At 56.5% G+C, this 21,008-nt stretch overlaps 1 protein-coding gene across 4 annotated transcripts in view; it reads left to right on the forward strand.

Moving 5' to 3' along the window:
• MOB2 (MOB kinase activator 2) overlaps positions 1 to 15,558 on the forward strand; it is a 78,237-nt gene extending 62,679 nt beyond the window's left edge. For all 4 annotated transcript variants that reach the window (XM_077862926.1, XM_077862925.1, XM_077862924.1 and 1 more), the window contains 4 exons: positions 5,389 to 5,549; positions 6,134 to 6,227; positions 13,615 to 13,739; positions 14,506 to 15,558. In XM_077862926.1, the coding sequence (XP_077719052.1) occupies positions 5,389 to 5,549; positions 6,134 to 6,227; positions 13,615 to 13,739; positions 14,506 to 14,816 (691 nt within the window). In that variant the 3' untranslated portion in view covers positions 14,817 to 15,558. The remainder of the gene's footprint in view (positions 1 to 5,388; positions 5,550 to 6,133; positions 6,228 to 13,614; positions 13,740 to 14,505) is intronic.
• The last annotated feature ends 5,450 nt before the right edge of the window (positions 15,559 to 21,008 follow it).

Genomic DNA, 21,008 nt, shown 5'->3' on the forward strand with positions numbered 1-21,008 from the left:
GGGGTGACAGTGCTGTCAGTGCCATCCCTGTGGAACCCGTGCCCTCATCACTGTCCTGGGAAGGTCAGGAGGAGCCTGGACTTGGGGCCCTGTTGCCCCCTGGGGAGTAGGGAGTCCTGTGTGCGTAACCTAGAGGCTGCTCTTGATCCCCAAAGAGCTGCTCTTGGCAAGCCTGGGCTTGGGAGTTCCCTGTTAGTAGGGAGTGATGGGCTGCACCCAGGAAGGTGGGCACCCTGCTCCTGCTTTCTCAGTCCTCAGATGCCCTCCCCACAGGTCCTTCCCTTCTCAGACCACCACCACCAGCACAGGCTCTGTTTCTGTGACGCACTTTCTGTGGGGCCTCTATGCCCGTGGGTCTGCCGTCCATGCATCCATCCATAGGGTCCTCGTAACCTGGCATTTTGCTCTCCATCTCATAGAGCTACCTCCTGCAGGGTCAGGGTCTCACGCTTCTGTCGACTTCCCACGGGGGCCTTCTTCCATCTGCTCGGCCTCCATTCCAGCCAGAACCTCAGCTGTTCTGGGATGCCAGCATCCAGGGAGCACCGCCGGAGTCAGGTTGGGGGACAGCAGACTGAGCAGGGCTCTGAGGAAAGACCGGGGTCTCCACCTGTCCTGCCCATCTCTTCTCCTGGCTCAGCACCTGCTTGCTGCGTACACCTGGCCTCACTCTGTGCCTGGGAGCCAGCGTCCCCTTGCCCCAGCATGGCTTAGGCTGTAAGGAGGCATCCCATGTTCCAAACCTGACATGTACTTACAGCTCCTAGATGGTGGGGCTGTGCCAGCGGGGGCGTTACTGCATCTGCCCATGGGGGCCAGCCCTTGGGGTTGAGCTGACTGCTCACCACATCAGCATGGGCAGTGCTCCCTCAGCTGCAGCCCATCCGCAGGTGCTCCTGGGCAATGGATCCCTTGCAGTGTGTCTGCATCCTTAGGGGAGACACCTCTCCTGTGGCCGACAGACCCTTCCCAGTCTGTCGGGCGGACATCACTCCTACACACTTGGATCACCTTGCTCAGTGTGGATATATTACGTGTCCATGCCAGCTCACACTGAGGGGCCTTCTTGGTGGGACTGTGGTGTAACGTTGGATGGGAAGTGTGTCAGGCCAAGCCGTGGGCAGAGGGACCCTGCTGGGCCTATGCGCAGAGTATGGCTACTCCTGCGGTGGTGGTAAGGTGTGGGGGTGGGGGTGGGGCAAGCAAGGGGTGAGGCTACTGGGTGGGCACCCACCAATGTGAGAGATAGTACAAAAGTGCTATCGGTGGAGCCTGGGCCCCTCCCAAATGAATGGCCCAGCCTTGAAGCCCACCTGGTAGACCAGGAGCAGTATATAGGAACTTTTGGGGTTCTCTGCATGTGTCTGTGGCCATACTCCTCCCTGAAGTGCCAGCAGGCCCTGTGGCACGCCAAAGCCTTGTGTCCACCTTCGGGTCCCTTCAGAGCAACTCCATGCCTGGGATTCAGCCTATCGCTGCTACCGTGGGGGTTCCAGTGAGCAGTAAGGGGGAGAGCCAGAGAGGAGGAACCCAGCTGTGTGGCTCCCCTGCAGACCTCTAGGCCTTGCCTGAGTAGAGTCTACTCCAGAGCTCAGTGCCTGTGGAGCGGGGGACACAGGGTCTTGTTTTCTCCACCTGTGTGGCCACAGGGACAGGTGTCACATAGCCTGTTCACCTTGAAGCCACAAGGTGTTTTCTGAAATCTCAGGTCCACTGCTGCTGGCAGCAGAGGAATGGGGCTGGGCCAGGGCCAGGGCCAATTTTGCCACCCAGGGGGGCCAAATGGCTTGGCAGGGGATGGGACAGAACTTGGGGTGGGAAGGACCCAGTGTGGCTGGGCTTGTGGGACCACTCTGGCACAGGGGCCCTGGTTTGTACCTTGTCCTGCCACCTGTGGGTCAGTACCCATCATCTGCTGCCTGCCTGTGGGACTGAAGGAAAGGAAACTGACTCCATGCCCAGGCTCCACGGAAGTCTGGGCTGGCAGGCTTGGCAGAAGAGTTGTCCCAAACTGCACCAATGTCCAGGGGTCCCAGGCCAGCCCTGGATGACGGGAACAGGGGAACCAGCTTGGAGAAGTCAAGCTTGGCGGGCCTGGTATGCACCTGTCCACTCAGCCTGTTACAGGAGAACAGATGCGGACAGCAGCAGGGGAGAAGGGTGAGGAGGCTGAGGCCTTCTGACCATACACATCACAGCCCATATCCTCCCGAGGCTGCCCGTCTGACCCTTGGAGAGTTGGCCTAAGGGGGCTTGCAGTGTCCCCTGGTAATGGACTCCCTAGCAGGAGAGTGTCACAGCCTTCCTGAGGCAGCATCCCCAAGCGGGTCTGTGTGAGACTCCAGTGACGTTTTGTGCCAAGGTGGTTCCTGCTGCTGCTCTGCCTGTGGCTGTTCCAGTAACAGCTGCCCCGAGGCTGGTTTTGATGCCTCGTCCTCGCATCACTTGGTACCATGGTTCCTGAATGGCAGGGCAAGGAGGTGGTCAGACAGCCAGCTTTGCAGCTCAGGCCCCCGTGGATGCCCTCCCTACACGTGTGATCATAGGACCCCCTAGACCCAGAGGTCGAGGCCCAGCATGTGGTCCTAGCCAGGTGTGAGTCAGAGTGAGGTGTGGGCAGGTGTGTACATAGAGCACCAGGGAGTGGGTGGGGGTCAGATTGGGCTGGATGCAGAGCAGCGAGTCTGCCCAGCAGATGGATGTTTGGTGGGGCATGGGCAGAGCAGAACTGGCACAGGTGGAAGGTGCATCCTGTGTGCTGGTCCCTCGTGCCAGGGGCTATGGGCACAGGAGCTCTCACAGGCAACTTAAAGCTTTCTGATAGGGTGACATGTGACTCAGTAGTGGAGACCAGAGTCAGGAGAAGAGCAGGGGGCAGGGAGCCAAGCGGCCTGCCCACCGTTTCCTGAGGGAATATCTGAGGGAGTGAGCAGAGCCCTCCCAGGGCCAATGTTTCCTGTGCATGCTCTTGGGAAGGGTGGGAACCTGGGCCAGGGGACCACAGGGCCCTGAGAAGCATGTGTCCACATTTGTCTCCAGTGAACTTAGCCCCTTGGCTGAGGGACCCCTGAAGTGCTCACTGCAGATGTGTATGTAACAGAGGTTGTTCCAGCCACCCAGGCAGCGCTGGCAGCTCTAGGTCAGGGGTGTCCGTCCCACCCTGTCCCCAGGACACTGTGGCCCTGCGTGGCATTGGCCACTCCCAGTGGTGCTCCAGGAGGCTGAGCACACATCGCCTTTTAAGGAGAAGATTTGCTGAGAAGCTGAGGAAAAACATCTCCCTGGCATTCAGGGAGCATTTTTCCTTCCTGTTTCTCTTAAATAAACCGCTAGCAACTTTTCAAAACAGAAGAAAAGTACAGGGTCAGGGAGCTGCAGAGACCTTTTGCCCTTACTGGACTGGGGCTGGAGGGGTGGGAGGGGTGCACAGGGATCTGGGTGCCCTGAGTCCTTAGGATGGCAGCGTCCAGCTCAGCCACCACTAGGCTGTGCCCCAGCCAAGACCCACGGTACATTCCCAGTTGGGCAGCTGGGCCAGAGACAGAGGCCAGGAGTGAGCTGGTTTGCTTCTTCTTCTGTAGGTGTTGCAGACCTTGAGGACATGAGCAGGTGGGGCCTGGCCAAGTATGCCGGTCCCAAGTCCAGGTCCTCAGCCTGCCTGCCCCCCAGCCCTCTGGCCCTGCCAGCACCCTAACCACAGCCCTCCAAGTTTGCAGGGGGCCAAATGGGGGAAGGTGGCCCCTGGTACCATGGGCTGTGGCTCTCCTGACAGTAGGGCCCGCTGGTTTGCCATGGCAGGGGCATGCTCACTCCCTCCCCTCACCACTACAGAGCAGGATGGGGGGCTCTCAGCAGGTGTCTCCTGGAACTCCGAGGCCTCTAGCTATCTTGTTCTGTCCCCAGGGCAGATGCACACACTTCCCCTGAGGCTCTGTGCCTAGGGCGGGGAGGGCCCTTCTTTGAGAGTTTATAGCCAAAGGTGGCCTTTTCTGGTCAGTAAGACTTCCCAATAGTGTTGATTTTCAGTTTGTTTCCACGAGTCAGTGTGTGCCACTGAAGATTTCACTTGTCCAACTAAGAACCAAGAGGGTCATTCATGCCATTAGGTATTTTCTTTAGTTTCCCAGACTTTCCCCTGGGAACCCAATTCTGAACCTTAAAACGTTGGGGGGTCTCTGCAGGCACAGAAGGATTACAGCAGTGCTCTGAGCAGCTACCCAAACGGCAGGAGGTCCCCTTGTACCTCCACATTGGGCAGTCGCTGCCGGGAGGGGCTGTGTCTGCACGTGACCCTCCATGACGTCCTCTGCTCCAAGGCGCATTTGCCCAGGGTGTGCTCCAGTGGGACATTCGATGACTTATGACAGACCCAGCCTGGGCCGTGTTCCCAGCTGTAGGCTCTGGGCCACTGTGTTGGTCACCCTTCCCTCTTAGGGAACATTCCATCTGGTTTCTTTACCTAGGTTGCACACACCATGGCCGTGGCTCTGGCTTCTGGGAGGCTGGTGGGAGGCTGGTTTGGGGCCCAGGGCTCCCCCACCAAGGAGAGGGCCCTCTCAGCACCAAGAACTTTGATTTATGGGGCTTATTAGCTACCGATGCTCACTAGATTTGAATGAAAACAGACATTTCAAAAATCTGTATTTAGTCCCATAAAAATAGCTATAACAAGATCATTCTGTATGACAGTATATTTTTATGGAAAATAACTATTTTTCTCAGCAAAAAAACTTTTGGTGCAAAGTGGTCACGTGAGCAGATCTCTGTAATGCCTGGTTCATGCTAACCTCTCTGCCCCTGCCCAGAACCTATACCATGTGCTTGGGATGGAGCCCAGGGGAGCAGGACAGGGTTGTGCACGGGAGCCCCAGCTGTCATGCATGGGGGTGCTCTGTGAGGGCAGGTGACTCGATTGGCTGAATTGTCTGCACGAAGGATCAGGAGCTGGGCCAGGGAAGCTCATCTCTGTGTTCCACCTGGCCACCCTGTGGGCCAAGGCAGCTGCCAAGTCATGCGTGGGGGGGGGGGGGGGTAGAGCCTGACAAGTGTGGCCACAACCCCTCCCCTTCAGTGGGCTCAGAGCCACCTGCCTGTAGTTGGTTCCGGGTTTGGCCCTATGGCATCAGGACTCTGGCCTGTGTCTCTGCATCCCACTCTCCCCTTGTGGTGACAGGATGGCTTGGCTAGTCAGGCCATAGGCCTCTGATAACGGCAGAGGAGGGCACAGACATGGGGCAGCTTCCTTCCACTCCTGGCGCCCAGTGGGAGCAGAATCTCCTGGGGTGTCCCCCTGGCGGGGACAGCCCCACTCCTGTCCTAGGACCTAGCTCGTGGCCCCCATTCCTGTGCTTGTCATGCAGTGACCCTCTGCTCCCTTCTCTCTGGCAGGAAGTCTAAAGCAAAGCCCAATGGAAAGAAGCCTGCTACAGAGGAGAAGAAGATGTACCTGGAACCAGAGTACACCAAGTCCAGAATCACTGACGTCGGCTTTAAGGAGCTGGTGGTACTGCCCCGGGAGATCGACCTGAACGAGTGGCTGGCAAGCAACAGTGCGTGTGGGCACGGGGTGGGGAAGGACACCACAGCTGCTGCCGTTGGTCACTTCCTCGAGGATTTCCCAGAGCTGGTGGCTGGCCCTGCCGTGCACTTAGGGTCTCCCACAACACCAAGACCTGGCATAGGTCCTGGCTGAACCAGGGATGGGCTACCAGTGCTGGGAGTCTCTGTGGTGCGGGTGTGTGGCTGCAAGGCTGGCAGTGCCAAGGTCATGGGAAGGCCATGGCCTGTGGGAGGGGAGGGTGGATCTCACCTCCAGCCGCCGGGCAGACCTGGGGCTCACAGCATGTCTGCCTGCCCCGCCCCTTGCAGAGGGGACTCCATCTAGATGGCCAGTGGCTCTCTGCCCAGTTTGGCGCTGTCCAAACACATGCCAAGCCTGCACGACAGTGGCACACGGCCAGCTTCCAGGGCTGGTGCTCTGCACTGGGATGTGTCTTTCTGGTCTGTGGCATGTGCTGGCTGCCCTGGGGTCCAAGGGAAGAAGCGCTGCACCTCCTGAGCCTTCAGGGCACTGGGGACGTGGAACGATTCTGCAGTGGTGGTTTTCACACCTGGTTCTTCTCTTCTCTCACAGCCACCACATTTTTCCACCACGTCAACCTGCAGTACAGCACCATCTCAGAGTTCTGCACGGGGGAGGCATGCCAGACGATGGCCGTGTGCAACACGTGAGTACTGCCTGGCTGCAGCCTGGCACCCTTGCAGGGTCTCCTGGTGGCATGGGGTCCTCCTCAACAGTGTCCTGTGGGGCAGGGACACCAGAGGCTGAGCCCCGTCAGGGGAGGCGCTCAGTGGTGTGGGTCCTGCTGGGGCACGGGGTGAGTTCTCGGGGCTAGGCTGTTTCCACAGTATATGCCTAGGTTGGTTTCCTAGATAGCAGAGCGTCATGAAGCTGCAGGTTCTTCTCTACTTCACTTAGTTGTCCAGTTGAAGGATGGCTTTTCCCCGAGAGCTCCTGCTCTGTGTGGAGGGAGTAAGGAAGGGGATAGGGAGGGACTGGGTGGAGAAAGGCACTGGCTGCCTTCTTCATTGGCTGGGGCCTGGGTGCTGGCCACTCTCTTCCGGAAGCTTGTGCACGTTTGTGTCCTCAGTAGGCAGGCACCCCTAAGGGGCTTTGGGGCACCCTGCATCTCCTGATTGGGGTGCAGGTAGGAGAGCCACCACACAGCACAGGCTTGCCACTGGCCCCTCATAGCAGATGGAGTGGAAGGCGGCTACAAATAGGAGGCCGAGTGAGTTGGACCTCAACCTGGGGCAGTTGTGACTGACAAGGAGGCACGGAAGCTCCTTTCTCACACCTATTTATCGTTGGGGCTCTAGGTCAGGAGCTGATGCAGGTGCGCATGAGCCGCTGGCCCCTGCTGGTGAATGCACAAATGCATACTATACTGAGTTCACTGCCTGCCCACAGATGCTGTTGGCCAGGCTCCTGGGCACAGACCCAGCTAAGACGTAGGCAAATGGAGCTCTGCCATCACTGAGGGCCCACTGAGGTCCTAACTCTCAGCCTGGCCAGACCCCACTCTTGTGGCCCTGGTATATCACAGCTTAGGGTCTTGTCCCATGGGAGCAAATGTAGACCGCAGCTGGCTCTCCACTCTATCACCCAGGGAAGGGTGGGGCAGGCAAGTTGGGGGGAGGACACTGATGTGTGAGGGAAGTACCCTCAGTAAAGGAAACCACCCAGCAGCAGATGCTGGAGGTGGGCAGGACAGTATTGTAGAGCTGCCGTGTGTGTGGCATGCTCCAGAGGACACTTGCTGGCTATGTCTGACCCAGTGGTGTCAGAGGTGGCCTGGTAGGTGGGCAGGTTGGGAAGCTGGTTTCTTCTGCTCCCATGTGCCCTTCCGTATCACTGTGTTTGAGAAGAGACTCTGTGAAAGAGCGTAGAGCTGGGTATGAGACTGGGAATCTTCTCATTCATCTCAACTGCAGCTGCCTTCCCCAGAGTGTTTAGGCTTCCCAGGGCCTGGCCTGCTTTACTGCTTTCCTAGCAGTTGTTGGACATCTAGTCAGTGGAAGAGAAAAAGGTGGGTTTGCCAGAGCTGCATGCTGCCCCAGGATCAGCGTGTCTGCTTAGGGCCCAGACATGGAAACCAGGGGGTCATGTTGGAGTCCCAGAGGGTGATGAGAAAGAGCCACATGGAGAATATGTTTAAAGAGGTAATGGCTGGAAGCTTTCCAAGCTTGGCAGACACAAACCTACATATTCAAGAAGCTGAAAGAACTCCAAGTAGGCCAAGTGATGAGCCCACACACAGACATATAACAAAACTGTGCCAGGAGAAATCCTTCCTAGAGCAAAGCCAGCAGCACCGCGTCCCCCCAGGACACAGGCAGGTGGCCACAGCGCTCATCAGAAGCCTTGGGCCACAAGGAAGCTCTGCCATGTTTTTAAAACTTGGGAAGGAAAGAGCAGTCACCCTGAAGTCGTCCTTCCAGCAAACATATCAGTCAGGGTTGTAGGTGAGATACGGACCTTTCTCAGATGGAGGAAGACCCAGAGCATCCACAGCTGGTAGACCTGCCCCAGAGGAGCCGTCCTGTTGGGCACTTTGAGCCCTGCCCATCTGATGGATCACAGTAGAGGGGACTGTGGCAGGCTGGGCTCTGGGTGCTCCTGCTGGAGTGGCGGGAGGTTGGTGCTGAAAACAGCAGTGTGTGTATTTTATACTCCTGTTGTCAACTTCTAAATAGTTATGTAAATGATGTAGTTGAAGTCATGATTGGCAAACTAAAAGGAAACACTAAAACATAGCTCAAAAGCAGGCAGGAAAGAGGAGTTGTGGGGGACAAGAACCAAAGGGGACAGGTAGTAAATGAAAGATGGTAAACTTAAATTCAGACACACCCAAAATATCCATAAATGTCAGAGGTGTAGATGTGCTGATGGCACAGCTGAGATACAGGGTCTGCCACCAGCCAGACTGACCCCTACATGTGCTGTTTTTCCTATGCATTTGTGCCTTGTAGTAAAATTTCATTGATAAATTAGAAACAGAGATGAACACTAATAACTAGTTGTAAAATGGGACAATTGAATAAGAGGTGAATGTAATCTCTCGAGAGAGAGAGAGAGAGAGAGAGAGCTCTTACTGCACTGCACCACTTTCTTCATGTGATAACATGTGATGATCAAATGCCCACGTGGTATGCTGGAGGACGGGGATGGATGCAGGCAGTAGGATGTGCTGTTTAGTCCTTCTCAGCTTTCTGATACCGTGTCAGGAGGAGGCAGCTGACCATGAGGACCTGAGACCAGGGATTGTGAGACCACACATGACAGGCCTCCGCTTTGCAGGAGAGGGTTTTCAAACTGAGCCAGCTGCACCACAGTCACAGTGACATCTGTAGGTTAAAACGAAAAGGATGGAGGAGATATACCAATAAAGCATCAATCAGAGGAAAACTACAGTGGCTCTATTAACCCCAAACATGGTAGACCTCCGAGTAAAGTAGAGGACAAGGGATAAGGAAGATGGCATATTTACAGAAGAGTCAGTCCAGAAGTATTGATCTTGCACATGTGTGCACTAAGCAGCAGTGTTTACACAAAGTAAGTGGACAGAACTGAGAGAACAGACACAGATCACGTCAGAGTGGGAGATTTCAGGTCCCTTCTTGGAGGCAGATGGTGCTGGTGGGCAGCAAGTCAGCAAGGACACCAGCCAACGGGGCTCGATGCATGTCACCCTCTGCAGCAAGGGACCCTCTCTCAAGTGCACATGGGTCAGTCACTAAAGTCGGTCGTATCCCACCTCACAAAACAGCCCTTCAAAACTCAGAAGAATCAGAACCGTATTGCATTCATCATCTGACCATCTGGAATTAGACTAGAATCAGTAACAGAAAGAAAACAGGAAAATCTCCAAACACTTGGAAATGAGCACATTTCTAAATAATCCATGGGTTAGAGAAGAATGAGAAATGTTTGAAAATGAGCACAAATGAAAATGCAGCCTACCTGCCGTGGTGAGATGCAGGCTACAGCAGAGGTTCAAGGGGAATTTATAGGGTTACATGTTTGTTGCAGGAGAAGAATCTCAGGTCAGGGATCTAAGCTGCCACCTGAAGAAACTGGAAAAAGAAGAAGAAAATAAGCCCAAATTGAATGGAAGGAAAGAAATAATAGAGTAGATATCATACAAATGGATTTCTGAAAACCAGAAAATCAGTGAAACCAGAAGCTGGTTTCTTGAAAAGATCAATAAAATTGGTAAGCCTTTAGCAAGATTGACAAACAGAAAAGGTACAGAGTATCTGTATCAGGAATGAAAGGGGTGTCTCTATAAACTCACCAAATACTAAGGAGATATTAAGGAAACATACCTAAAATCCCTATGTATGTAAATTGAACAGTTCAAATGGCCCAATCCCATGGTAAGAGCAAAATACCAAACTTCACTGGAGGTGGGCAGCGCAGTACAGCAAGAAACCAGAAGCAGAAGGTATCACGTGGACAGGAAGAACTAGGAGTGCCTCTGTTGTTGTATATAGCATGGTCATCTGTGTAGAAAACCCTGAGCAGTGTCTGCTTGGAGCCCCAAACTAAGAGAACCGCACCATGTACAACAGCCCCACGGATGACGAGATGCTCAGGATGAACTTGGGAACCTGAGATGCTGGACAGTGGAGCTGAGAGGCACGCACGCACACACGCATGGAGGCATGCTCCACTGGAGGGCGGTGCTCCCAGGTTCATCTGCTCATTTCCTACCGTCTCGGTGAGAAAAGTCAAGCCCACTCTGGCCTGGGCATGGTAAGGCACAGTCACAGATACGGTGACGACAGTGTTGAAGAAAGAGCAGTGAGGCTGGAAGAATCCACTGCCCAGTTGTAATCACTGTCCAGCTGCAGTAATCTGGACAGCGTGGTGCTGGCAAATGGACACACACATCAAGGTAACAATACAGAGTCCAGAAATAGGCCTAAGACCCACACAAATGTGGCCCTTTGCTTTGTGACAAAGATGCGAAAAAAATTCAATGCAGAAAGGATAATCTTTTTAACTAACGCTGCTGGAAAAACCAGTCGTCTGTGTGCAAGAAAAGAAAAAAAAAGTGAATCTTGACAGAAACCCCACACTTTATGCCAAAATTTACTAAAACTTTTATTGGAAGAAGACACATTTTCATAACCTAGCGCTAGGTGAAGAGCTCCTGGCTCGTTGATGTGAAGGAGTCAGTAAATCAGGCATAATCAAGATTTCTAACTTTCGCTGTGAGAAACCATGGGCTAATCATATAACCGAGAAGGGACCAGTGTCCAGGGTGTGTGGGGAACCCTTGCCACTCCTGTGTGAGACCCCGAACGCATCATCAGTGGGCCAGGGCCTGGACACACAGGTGAGCAGATAGGACATAGGAGAGCAGATGACCATTGAGCAGCAGGTGGGGGATAGGGATTCAGACTTTTCTGTGACAGCACCTGCTTCAAATGCCTGGTGCTGGCGAGGATGTGGGTGACAGAGCAGTAGAGGGATGCAGATGGAGGGATGCACTCCAGTCCAGGAGGGTAGGCCCAGCAGTCCGGAGTGCCCACCTTAGAGAATTGAGAGCTTGTGCTCACAGAGAAACCTGCCCAGGAGCATTTATAACAGCCTAAGCCATTATTGTCCCAGACTGGAAATGACCTAGGTGTCTTCCAGCAGGCAAACAGCTGGACACACTGGCACCTGGGTGCTGGAGCTCACCTCAGCAGTAAGGAGGCAGGGACCACGGGCATGCACCCCGAGATGGGCTGGATCACATGGCATTCTCCAGGGGCTATCCCTGCTGTGCGGTGAACGGACTGAGGGCCGGGGTGGGAGGCCGTGGCTGAGAAGGGCAGTGTGAGCTGTGCTTGGCTGTGGGAGGTACCCGGCCATCTGGATGGGTGAAATGCGTGGGACTGCATGCCAGAATGTGTCCTCTTTACTGCGAGATAATTTAGAAATGAAAACCAACAAGAGGAATGTTGAAAGCAGAGCGTCTCATCTTCCAAACAGCTGGGGCAGTCCTCCCCGTCTCTCAGGAGCTGGTCTCTCCGGGCTACACATTGTGGAGACATGTCTCCCGGTTTCTAGTCAACAGTTGTGCTTTCTGACTCTTGGGCACCTGTGGCAGGTGCATCTAACATCATGCCAGGCAGGGGAGTCGGAGCAGGGGTCTGTGACACCTGCCCGGCCACTGGGCCTTGTTCCCTGGATGTCACAGCAGACGAGGGCCTCAGCCTGGCCCCCAGAAGCCGGGCTCCACTTCCAGCATGGGGACTCCACAGGCTGTCCAGAGTGACCCAGAACGTGTCCTCAGGTGACCTGACACACCCTGTGACGTCTGTGTGGTGGAAGGAGGGTCAGGCAAAGCCATCGTGTGTGTGGGGAGGCTGTTAGGGCAGGTGTTTGGACGCGAGCGCCTTGCTGGATTTTTACTTCCTGAGGGCAAGCAGAGAGTTTTGCAAATTCTTCAGGACTTTGTCTTCACTAGCTCCCTTGCCTGATCGCATTCTTGGGCCTTGTGGGGCACATGGCACTGGGCTTGTGCAGCCTGTTGTCCCTGTGGGTGCGTGGCAGTGCCTAGGAGCAGCCCAGGAGCAGGAAGATCTGCCTTCTGCAGACCCACCCCATGCTCCAGCCACACCCCAGACCTTCCACCTCCAAGTGGGCAGGTCTCATGCTGAGGGACAGTTGAGCCGTGTCCCCTTATTCACTTGGGGCTGGCCTCCTGTTACGGCCCGCCCGTTAATGTGGAGGCCATGCTCTCCTAGTCTTGCCAGCTGACCCCACTCCCTGCCTGTGGCACAAATATGCTAGTGGATGCCCAGGGTGGAGCAGAGCACTTGGTTCCTACTAGGTAGAGGTGGGTTTGCTGGAGCAGAGGCAGTGGCAGTGGAGCTGTCCTGAGGTCACTTGGCCAGGGTCAGGATGGTCATGGGAAATGGGGATCCCCACTGTCCTGAGAGGTGGTAGGAGTGGGTTAGACCTTGTGGCTGTCACCCAGGGGTACTTGGTGAACTCAAGAAATCAAGCAGTGTACTCCTAGCCAGCCTAGGGCCCCTGAGCAAGGTGGGATGTTGAGGTTGGGGAACTTAGTCTAAGCTGATTCTGAGACCAATTAAGTCTGCAAAATGAGGGGTGTGCAGTGCAGGGAGTGCCGCGCAGGGGAGAAGTCCATTTGAAACCTGGGGCCCAAAGGCTGCCCATCACCTGGCTGGACCCAGGGGATGAGAGGGCCAGAGTCCGGGCCATGCGATCACTCACAGGTGCAGCGCCACATCCCTGAGCAGACTATAGACCACCCTCCCCCTGCCTCATCCTCCTTCACCCTCCACCACCCTTTGCCCTCTGCCCTCTTCTGGCTCCAGAGTCCTGTCCTTGGTGAGCCAGCCTGCAGAGCTGCCCTCTGGGAAGGCGGGAGCAGAGAGTGGGGAGGGCAGGGTGGCTGCCAGGTGGGTGCCCACCAGGCACTATGTGTGTTCTGCTGGGGAGAGAAGTGCTGGGGCAGGAGGGCAGTCCAGGCTCACATGGGACTTGCTCGGTCCCATTGCTTAGACTTGCAGAGTGAGAAATCCCGGGTGTCCCTGCTGCTCGCACTGAAGACTGGGCCTCCCACCCCACTGGACCAATGAAGGGCATGTGGCTTCTAGTGGGGGGAGCAGGGGTGTTCCCAGGGGTCGAGGCCCGGCTGACAAGTCACAGCAGTGCCTCTGGAAGAGGTGGGCCAGTAGCGAAGACCGTGCTGTCCGTGCTCCTTCAGATCATACAGAACACGCATCCCCTAAAGGAATGAAACTTGCAGCCACGAGATATAGAAAATGAACGTGCCTTCTGTTGATTTTTGTACCTGGGTTTACATGGCATGCTCTGTCCTGGATGTTGTTCTGAATTTTTGGTGCAGGCAGATCACTAGTGGGACACAGCTGAGGGGCCCGAGGTGGTGGGAAACAGTGTGTCTGCCCCTGGAGGCCCTATGAGGGGAAGCCTGGACAGCTGCCACACCTCCATCCCTGGTGGCCAGCCTGAGGCTGGGGCCTGGGTGTCTGCAGGGGCATAGTGACCGGCCTTTTCTGTCCCCACAGACAGTACTACTGGTACGATGAGCGGGGAAAGAAGGTCAAGTGCACTGCTCCCCAGTACGTCGATTTTGTCATGAGCTCCGTGCAGAAGCTGGTGACCGACGAGGATGTGTTCCCCACGAAATATGGTACATCTCTGCTATAGCGCGCTCCTTCTTGCTGGGCAGGCATGGCTGCCGATGGGAAGGGGCCAGGCTTGTGGGGCAGGGTTAGCTGTGTGACCTGGGCTGTAAAGCCAGCAAGATGTGCTCTGGTAGGGGTCAGCCTGGGTCAAGACCCCACCCACCCCAGGCTCTGGGATCTGTGGCCCCTGCCCCCACACACACCCTGTATAGTGGGGCTGTTATAGTCCACCTAACTGGGGGCTTCACAACCAGCAAGCAGTAGCTGTGTTGTCCTGGCCTGGGCAGGTCCTGGTAGGGGCTCTAGGCCAATACAGAGCTACTCTTGGCCAGCAGAGGTACTCGTGCACCTTGGTTCCTGTCCTCTTCTGTGACCCTGGCCATGTAGAGAGCGCAAGAGCATCCACCAGGGAAGCCCACGTGACCCCAGGGCTGAGTCCAGACTTTGAGTGACCTGTGGCAGAGCAGCCAGTACAGTCAAGCTGATCATTACTGGTGCAGCTCTTGGGGCCAGGCCTAGGGTGACTGGTCACTCAGGTGCCTGCCAGTGGGCTGCTCTGTGGGGAGGGTGTGGCAGGTGGGAACCCTCCAGGCTGGTCCTGCAGAAAGCACCAAGAGCCTGCAGAGCCGGTCTGGCCCTCTCCTTCCTGACGATGGGAGCTTGGGATTGGGGGTGGTGGGGCATGGGCGTGCTGCATCAGGGCTTAGAGAAGTTGGAGGAGTGTGGTAGGTGAAGCAGAGCACAGGGTGACGCTGTGGACTCTTTCCCTAGGCAGAGAATTCCCCAGCTCCTTTGAGTCTCTGGTGAAGAAGATCTGCAAGTACCTGTTCCACGTGCTGGCACACATCTACTGGTCCCACTTCAAGGAGACCCTGGCCCTTGAGCTCCATGGACACTTGAACACACTCTATGTCCACTTCATCCTCTTCGCCAGGGAGTTCAACTTGCTCGACCCCAAAGAGACCGCCGTCATGGACGACCTCACGGAGGTGCTGTGCAGCGCTGGGGGCCGTGGCGGGGGTGGGGGCGATGGGGCCAGCGGCGGGGGCACGGGGGCACAGAACCACGTGAAGGAGAGGTGAGCCCCAGGCTGGACAGGCGTGCACATGTGCAGAGAGACGGTGGTCCGTGTGCCTGTGTGTGTGCGCACACGTACCGGGCACGCGCGGCGGGAGGTCTGAGAGGTCGCCGCTGCCCCCCCACCTGGCCCGGGCGCGCTAAGTGTGGGCTCTCCAGACGCTGGCAGGCCGTGCGTCGGACTGGCTCCCCGCCGGGCTTTTCCTCTTGGATGGATGAGTGCCGCTTGTCAAGAAGGACCTTTGGATTTCATTCATTCGCTCAACAAACGTTTATGGGCCTGCCAGTCTGAGTTTCCTTCTCCTGTGGGGCTTTCCTTTCTTTGGGCTTCCGCGTGGCCTCTGCCTCCCCTGGGGGCTCTGCTGTGTGGAGAGAAATATACCAGTGAGAGCTGGGGCTCCTTCCCAGGAGGGACATGGGCTCTCGTTGGTTGGTTTCCAGGGTGGGGCTGTTTTAGAGATTCCTCCCCACCGCCCCGCAGACCTCCCTCTCCTGGCCTGGCTTGGATCGCCGCTGTTGGCGGCTCAGAGTGGGTGGGATGGGAGTGTCCCATCTGGATGTCCACAGGGGCCTTGACCCTGTGGCCATGTCCCCCACTCCCCTGCCGCCCACAAGGGCCCCTGGACTAGCTGGGCCTAGGACCGAGGTGCCTGGGCGGGCAGCCTGTGTGGAGACGCAGCTGTTGCCGGAAGGCTGGGTGTCCCCGCTCGGCTCACCTGTTTGGTCGTAATAAAAATAATTCTCTCAGGTCAGCGCCTGTGTGTATCCTCGGCGTCACCGGTGACCTCCATGCTTGCCACGAGACTGAGGGTGCCCCATCTCCTGCCTACTCCAGTGGCCCCTGCCCACCCCAGGCTAGGCCCTTGCTGCCAGGGTTGACCACAGGCTCCCCTGCAGGACCTTGGGGAGCTGGGAGTGGGATGGGGAGGGACATGCCTGTTTCCTGCATCTTCAGGGAGTCATGATCACTCTGCTCGTCCCACACCCTCCTGTGCAGGTGGCAGGGACCCTGGAGTGTGTGCTGGAGCAGGCTGGGGGTTCCTGGCCAGCCCAGCCCTGGGGGCTCTGCTGTAAGGGTCAGCCCTGGCCTGGGCACTGTGGTGTCTGGGTGGTGAGCCCAGAGGAGAGCTCGGGAGTGCGGTCAGTGCAGGGGCCGGGCAGGACGGCACCTAATGTAACCCTGGAGCTGGTATAGGCCCTGTGCAGGCAGAGAAGAGAAGAGTGGGCTCCAGGGGCACTCCACCCTCCTACCCGACATCTTGCCAGGGGATGGCCTTCTCTGGCTGTCATGCTCACCCCACCCCACCCCTAAGTGTGGGGGTCTTTGACTCCTGACTCCGCTCCTATACCCTTCCTACCCCAGCCTTCACCCCACCAGAAAGGTCATCAGTTTCTGCCCTCCTGCCTGTAAGTTCAGCTATTGCAAAACGTGCTTGTGACCTTCCTCTGCTTTTGGATCCATCAGCAGCCCCAGGGCCTAGCTAAAGACGAGTGCCACCACCCTCAGCTCTGCTTCCCATGACCCGTGGGACCCTTGGGGTCTTGCCAGCTGGTGGCCGCCACCAGGCCTGCCCACCTTCTCTCCACTCCTGGTGATGACTCTTTCTCCTCCTGTCCCTGAGAATGCCCCCCCCCCCCCCCATCTGACAGTCCTGGAGCTTACTGCAAATGCAGATGCACCTGGGGGTACCTTGTCTTCACATTCCGGCCCCTGTTTCTTCTCCAGGGTCCTGCACTCTCTTCCCGACTCCTCCCTGCACCAGAGTACCTCCCCTGCTGGCTGCACACTGGTCAGCTGGGGGCAACTTTAAAATTCTTTGGTGCTTGAACCAATCTCCACCCCATTGACTCAGTCCCTGGACACGGAGGGCAGACATCAGAATTGTTTTAACATGGCTTTAACTTGCACCATTCTAGAAAGTTCCACCTGTATTGTCTGCTGAATTCACGCATGCTCTGAACCACTGGGAAATTTTGCCTGCCCTGCAAGAAGTCTCCTGGGCCCTGCTGTACCCCTCAGGGCCTGCTGCTGTCCCACCGGAGCCCATGCCTTTGTCCCTGTCTGGTCAGGAGCCCAGGTTAGTGGGGAAGCATGCTCCGCTCTGTCCCTCAGTCACTGGACACACCCCATAGCATCCAGACCTTGCCATCCTTTGAGGCCTGACCTCTCCCACTGAGGCTAGCAGATGTTAACTACCAAAGGGTTGGGCTTCTCTGACTGGGCATAGCCCCACTACCCCCCTACTGCTTCCCAAAACCCTGCGGCTGCCTCTGGGGCCAGCAGGAGATCATAGCCCCTCCTGAGCAAGGCCTGGGTCTCATTATGACCTCAGCCTATTGGGCTGTGCCCTGGCCCCTCCCACTGCATCACCCCCAGGTCTTTCTGCTTCTCTAGGCATGCGTGCCCTAAGTAGAGGCCTCAAGAACTTGACCACAGCCTGGGTGTGGGAGCCAGAGGTAGGGCTCTTCCTCGACCTGGGCCCCAGGAACACCTCCTGGGGGAAGGCAGAAGGCAGAGCAGGGCCTGGCTCCACCTGCTCTTCTGCCCAGAATCCCAGGCTGGGGGTAAGGAATAGGCCCTGTGTCCAGTGCTTGTCTGGGAGTGGGGCCTGGCTACTGGGCGTAGGCCTGAAGTGGGAAGGTGGCAAGGCTGGGCCTGAGAGCAGTCCGGGTCCTTGTCACTGGCCAGGGTGGCACTGCCCGTGCCAGGAGGACATGGGGATTTCCAGCTCAAGCTGCTGTATGGAGTCTGAGATTGTGTGTATGTGTGTGTGCGCACGTGCACATGTGAATGACCTCTATATCTGCAGAAAGGTGTCCAGGACACATGGTCATATTTCTTTAACTGAGGAAGGAGTTGTGGAATCCCTGAGCACATGGGGTTCTGGGTACGGCACTGGTCACCGGGCCTCAAAAGGTCTCCCAGGAAGGGGCAGGTAGCCAGGATGGGGGCCAGCCTGCACACCTCTGAGGGTGAGGGCGATGCCCTGTGCTCTCCACCAGCTGGCTAGCTCTTTGCTGCAAGAGCCAGAGCATCATGGCCATCTTGGGCTGTGGAAGAGGAAGGAAATGCTTTTTCCTTCTTGAGCCTCAAGAAGAACCAGCCCTAAAAAAAAAAAAGAACCAGCCCTGCTGACACCTGGATGGTTGCCCCGTGAGATCCACTTCAGATATCTGACTTCCAGAACTGTGAAATAAGCCACGTTTGTGGGGCCCTGCCACAACGGTGACTGGGAATGAATGCAGACTGTGTTCCCAGGGGTAGGGTGCCCTGCAGCAAATACCTGTGGATGGACCAGTGGCCATGGGCGGAGGCTGGGAGAGTTTTGCAGGGCACAGCAGAAAAAGCCCAGGTGGGACGCTGGATGGCACAGTGGTTAGGCGTCTGCCTTTGGTCCAGAGTGTGTTCCTGGAGTCCCGTGATCAAGTCCCACATTGAGCTCCCTGCATGGAGCCTGCTTCTCTTTCTGCCTATGTCTCTGCCTCCCTCTGTGTCTCTCATGAATAAATAAAATTGAAAAGAAAAGAAAAAACCCAAGTTTTCTGAAGCAGGTGATCGGTAGGAATTATGGGTGTTGAGGATGCCCCTACCAAAAACTCACATGTAAGGAGGAGCTGCGCAGAGGAGAACTGGCAAATTGCCTTGAGGTGTGCCTGAAACCACCACGAGCGTCCATCTGTAGAAGCAGGAATGTGTCAGGCACTGCTGGGGAGGGCACAGAGAAGTGAGGACCGTGTCCGTAGGCATGGAGGATAGGGGACCGTCAACCTGCAGTGTCACGTGGTGGAAGGCCCCACCAAGTTCTGCCCCCACGGTTGTCGGAGGGCGGGACTCGGGAGCCATCCACCTGGGTATTCAGCTGAGAAGACTGCCAAGCATGGTGGAAGGTGCAGCCTGGTTTCTTGTTGCTCGTAGTGGCGTGGGAGAGGGAAGCCCACTGGAAGGCAGAGCTCTTGAACACGGGGGCCCCTACATGTGGTGAGCCGGAGCTTCTCCGCCCAGCCAAGTGGCAAGAGCCACTAAAACAAGGGGGTTCACTGTCAGGAGAAATGTGCTCTGGAGAACAAGTCGAGGCTGTAGCTGGACAGCCTTTTGCTAATACCTCAGAAAGATGACCAAGCTCATAGTGTTCAGCCATGCAGGGGGCACTATGAAGAGATTGTGCATGTGACTAGTAGACCCCACATTCATCTCTGCAAATGGCAAAAGAGAAAAGATTTTCTTGGAAGGATCTGGAGGTGTGTCTTGTCTAGTGGAGCAAATGCCCATGATGCACACAGGAGACCCGCACCATCTTCAAGAGTCCTATGCCGCCAGAAACCCTGCCAGCTTGGACTGCAGGGTGCAGAGGGAGGACAAAGTGCAGGGCTGTGGGACACCCGGGCCCTGTGGGCAGGGATGCTGGTGAACCGTCAGCTTCAGCCTTGTGTGGCCTCTCTGCAGACGAGAGCATGGCCCACCGCTGGGAGCCTTGAGCCACACACTTCTTCCCAGGCCTTGACAGTACCTCACAGAGTTGCTTGGCTGGAGTTTGGAATCTCCTGGGACCTGTGATTCCCTCCCTCTTCTCTTGTCTCCCTTCTGGGATGGGGATTCTGTAACTGGCATCCAGGACCTGTACCACCATAGCACTTCTGGTTTCAGTGGTAGCACATGGCAAGGATTTTGCACTCGATGGATCCAAGTCTCAGCTATACCAATTCAGGTGATGTAGGCGACATGTGGGGCTTGATGCATTGCTGCTGAGAGTTTGGGGGACCCTGGTTGGGGTGAGGGTATCTTCCATGGGGGATGGATGTGGAACTTGCTCGAGGGCAGTCTTTGTGGGCCTGACAAATGCTCCCTTCAGACGTCCACACCCTAGTCCCTGGAATCCGTGAGCATGGCACCTTACACGGCAGAGGGGAGTTTAAGTTGCAGGTCAGCTTAGCAGGAGATGCAGAGATTACCTAGGCCAGTATAATAATGAGATTTCTTAAAACTGGGGGTGGAAGAAGGAACGGAGAGCTGGCAGGCAGCCAGAGGACACAGCCTGGTGTTCCTAGCCATGAGGGTGGAGGAGAGCCCCACTCCAAGGACGTAGGTGTCTCTGGAAGCTGGGAGGGGCTGGGACACGAATTCTCCCACAGAACCTCCAGAAGGAACCCATGCTGCCAGCACCATGGCTTTAGCCCCATGAGACCCCGTGCTTGACCCCCAAAACTTCAGATGATCATGTGTTTTAAGTCTGTCAATATGTTAGAGCAGTAACAAGAAACTAATACATCTTGAATATGAGCCATGGAACTCTCATAGGGTCATTAGGGGCATGAGGACATGACCTATGGAAGCACTGAGCCCAGGGCCTGACACCAAGGAGTGGGGCAGCACAGCCCTTGGGCTTGCAGCCAGCAGCACAGTCTGTGCCATCCCACTGGAGCCCCAAAGCTGGCACACACTTCTGCCTCCATCCATCCCAGCTGCCTTTCTCCAGCCGTCATCACCATCTCCTCTACTACCCGCTAACCTCTCCCCTGGATGAATCACAGAAGAGATTCGGGTTGATGGTGGGGAGTGGTCTGGATGAAGGAGGGGGAAGTATGAAGGGGAGAAGCCAGCAGAGACGGGGCACCGGACTTGGTGATTCCACCCTTGGTGACCTGGGGTGAGGGCTCTGAGCCACAGGGGGAGGGGAGGGCAGAACCGCCAGGCAACTTGTGTGCTGAGCTCCCTGGTGTCAGAGATGTTGAGCAAGAAGGAAGCTGCCCCCGTGACACCAGCAGTCGCCCCACCTCGCAGCTTAGGAGCCTCTGGGACCCTCTGCCTCCACGGTCAGCAGAGAGCATGGGCAGGGTCTGGGGCAGGCTCTAAGCCCAGCAGAGCACAAGCCCCTGGTGTGTGTCTCCATCCTGCCCCTGCCACCCGCTGGACCTCAGAGCCCCTGAGGGGCCCGGGTCTCACTGCCTTCATCTAGCACCCTCCCGCCGTGACTCTGGTGGATGCACAGCCGTTGATTTGTGCCAGGAGTGGCCGGCACCGAAAACTTGCCAGTACCTGAGACCTGTGTCAGTCCTAAGAGGCCATCCTCTGAGCAGGCGCTAGACCCTCCACCGTATCCTCCTTTGGTTTAAGTACCTGTTCCCATCTCTACCTCCCAGAAAAGCACGAGGACCATTTGGCTTAATGTTCAGCGTAAAGTGCTCAGGAGAGTGTCGTG

This window comes from Canis aureus, chromosome 21, assembly GCF_053574225.1.
Source record: "Canis aureus isolate CA01 chromosome 21, VMU_Caureus_v.1.0, whole genome shotgun sequence".
NCBI classification, from domain to species: Eukaryota; Metazoa; Chordata; class Mammalia; order Carnivora; family Canidae; genus Canis; species Canis aureus.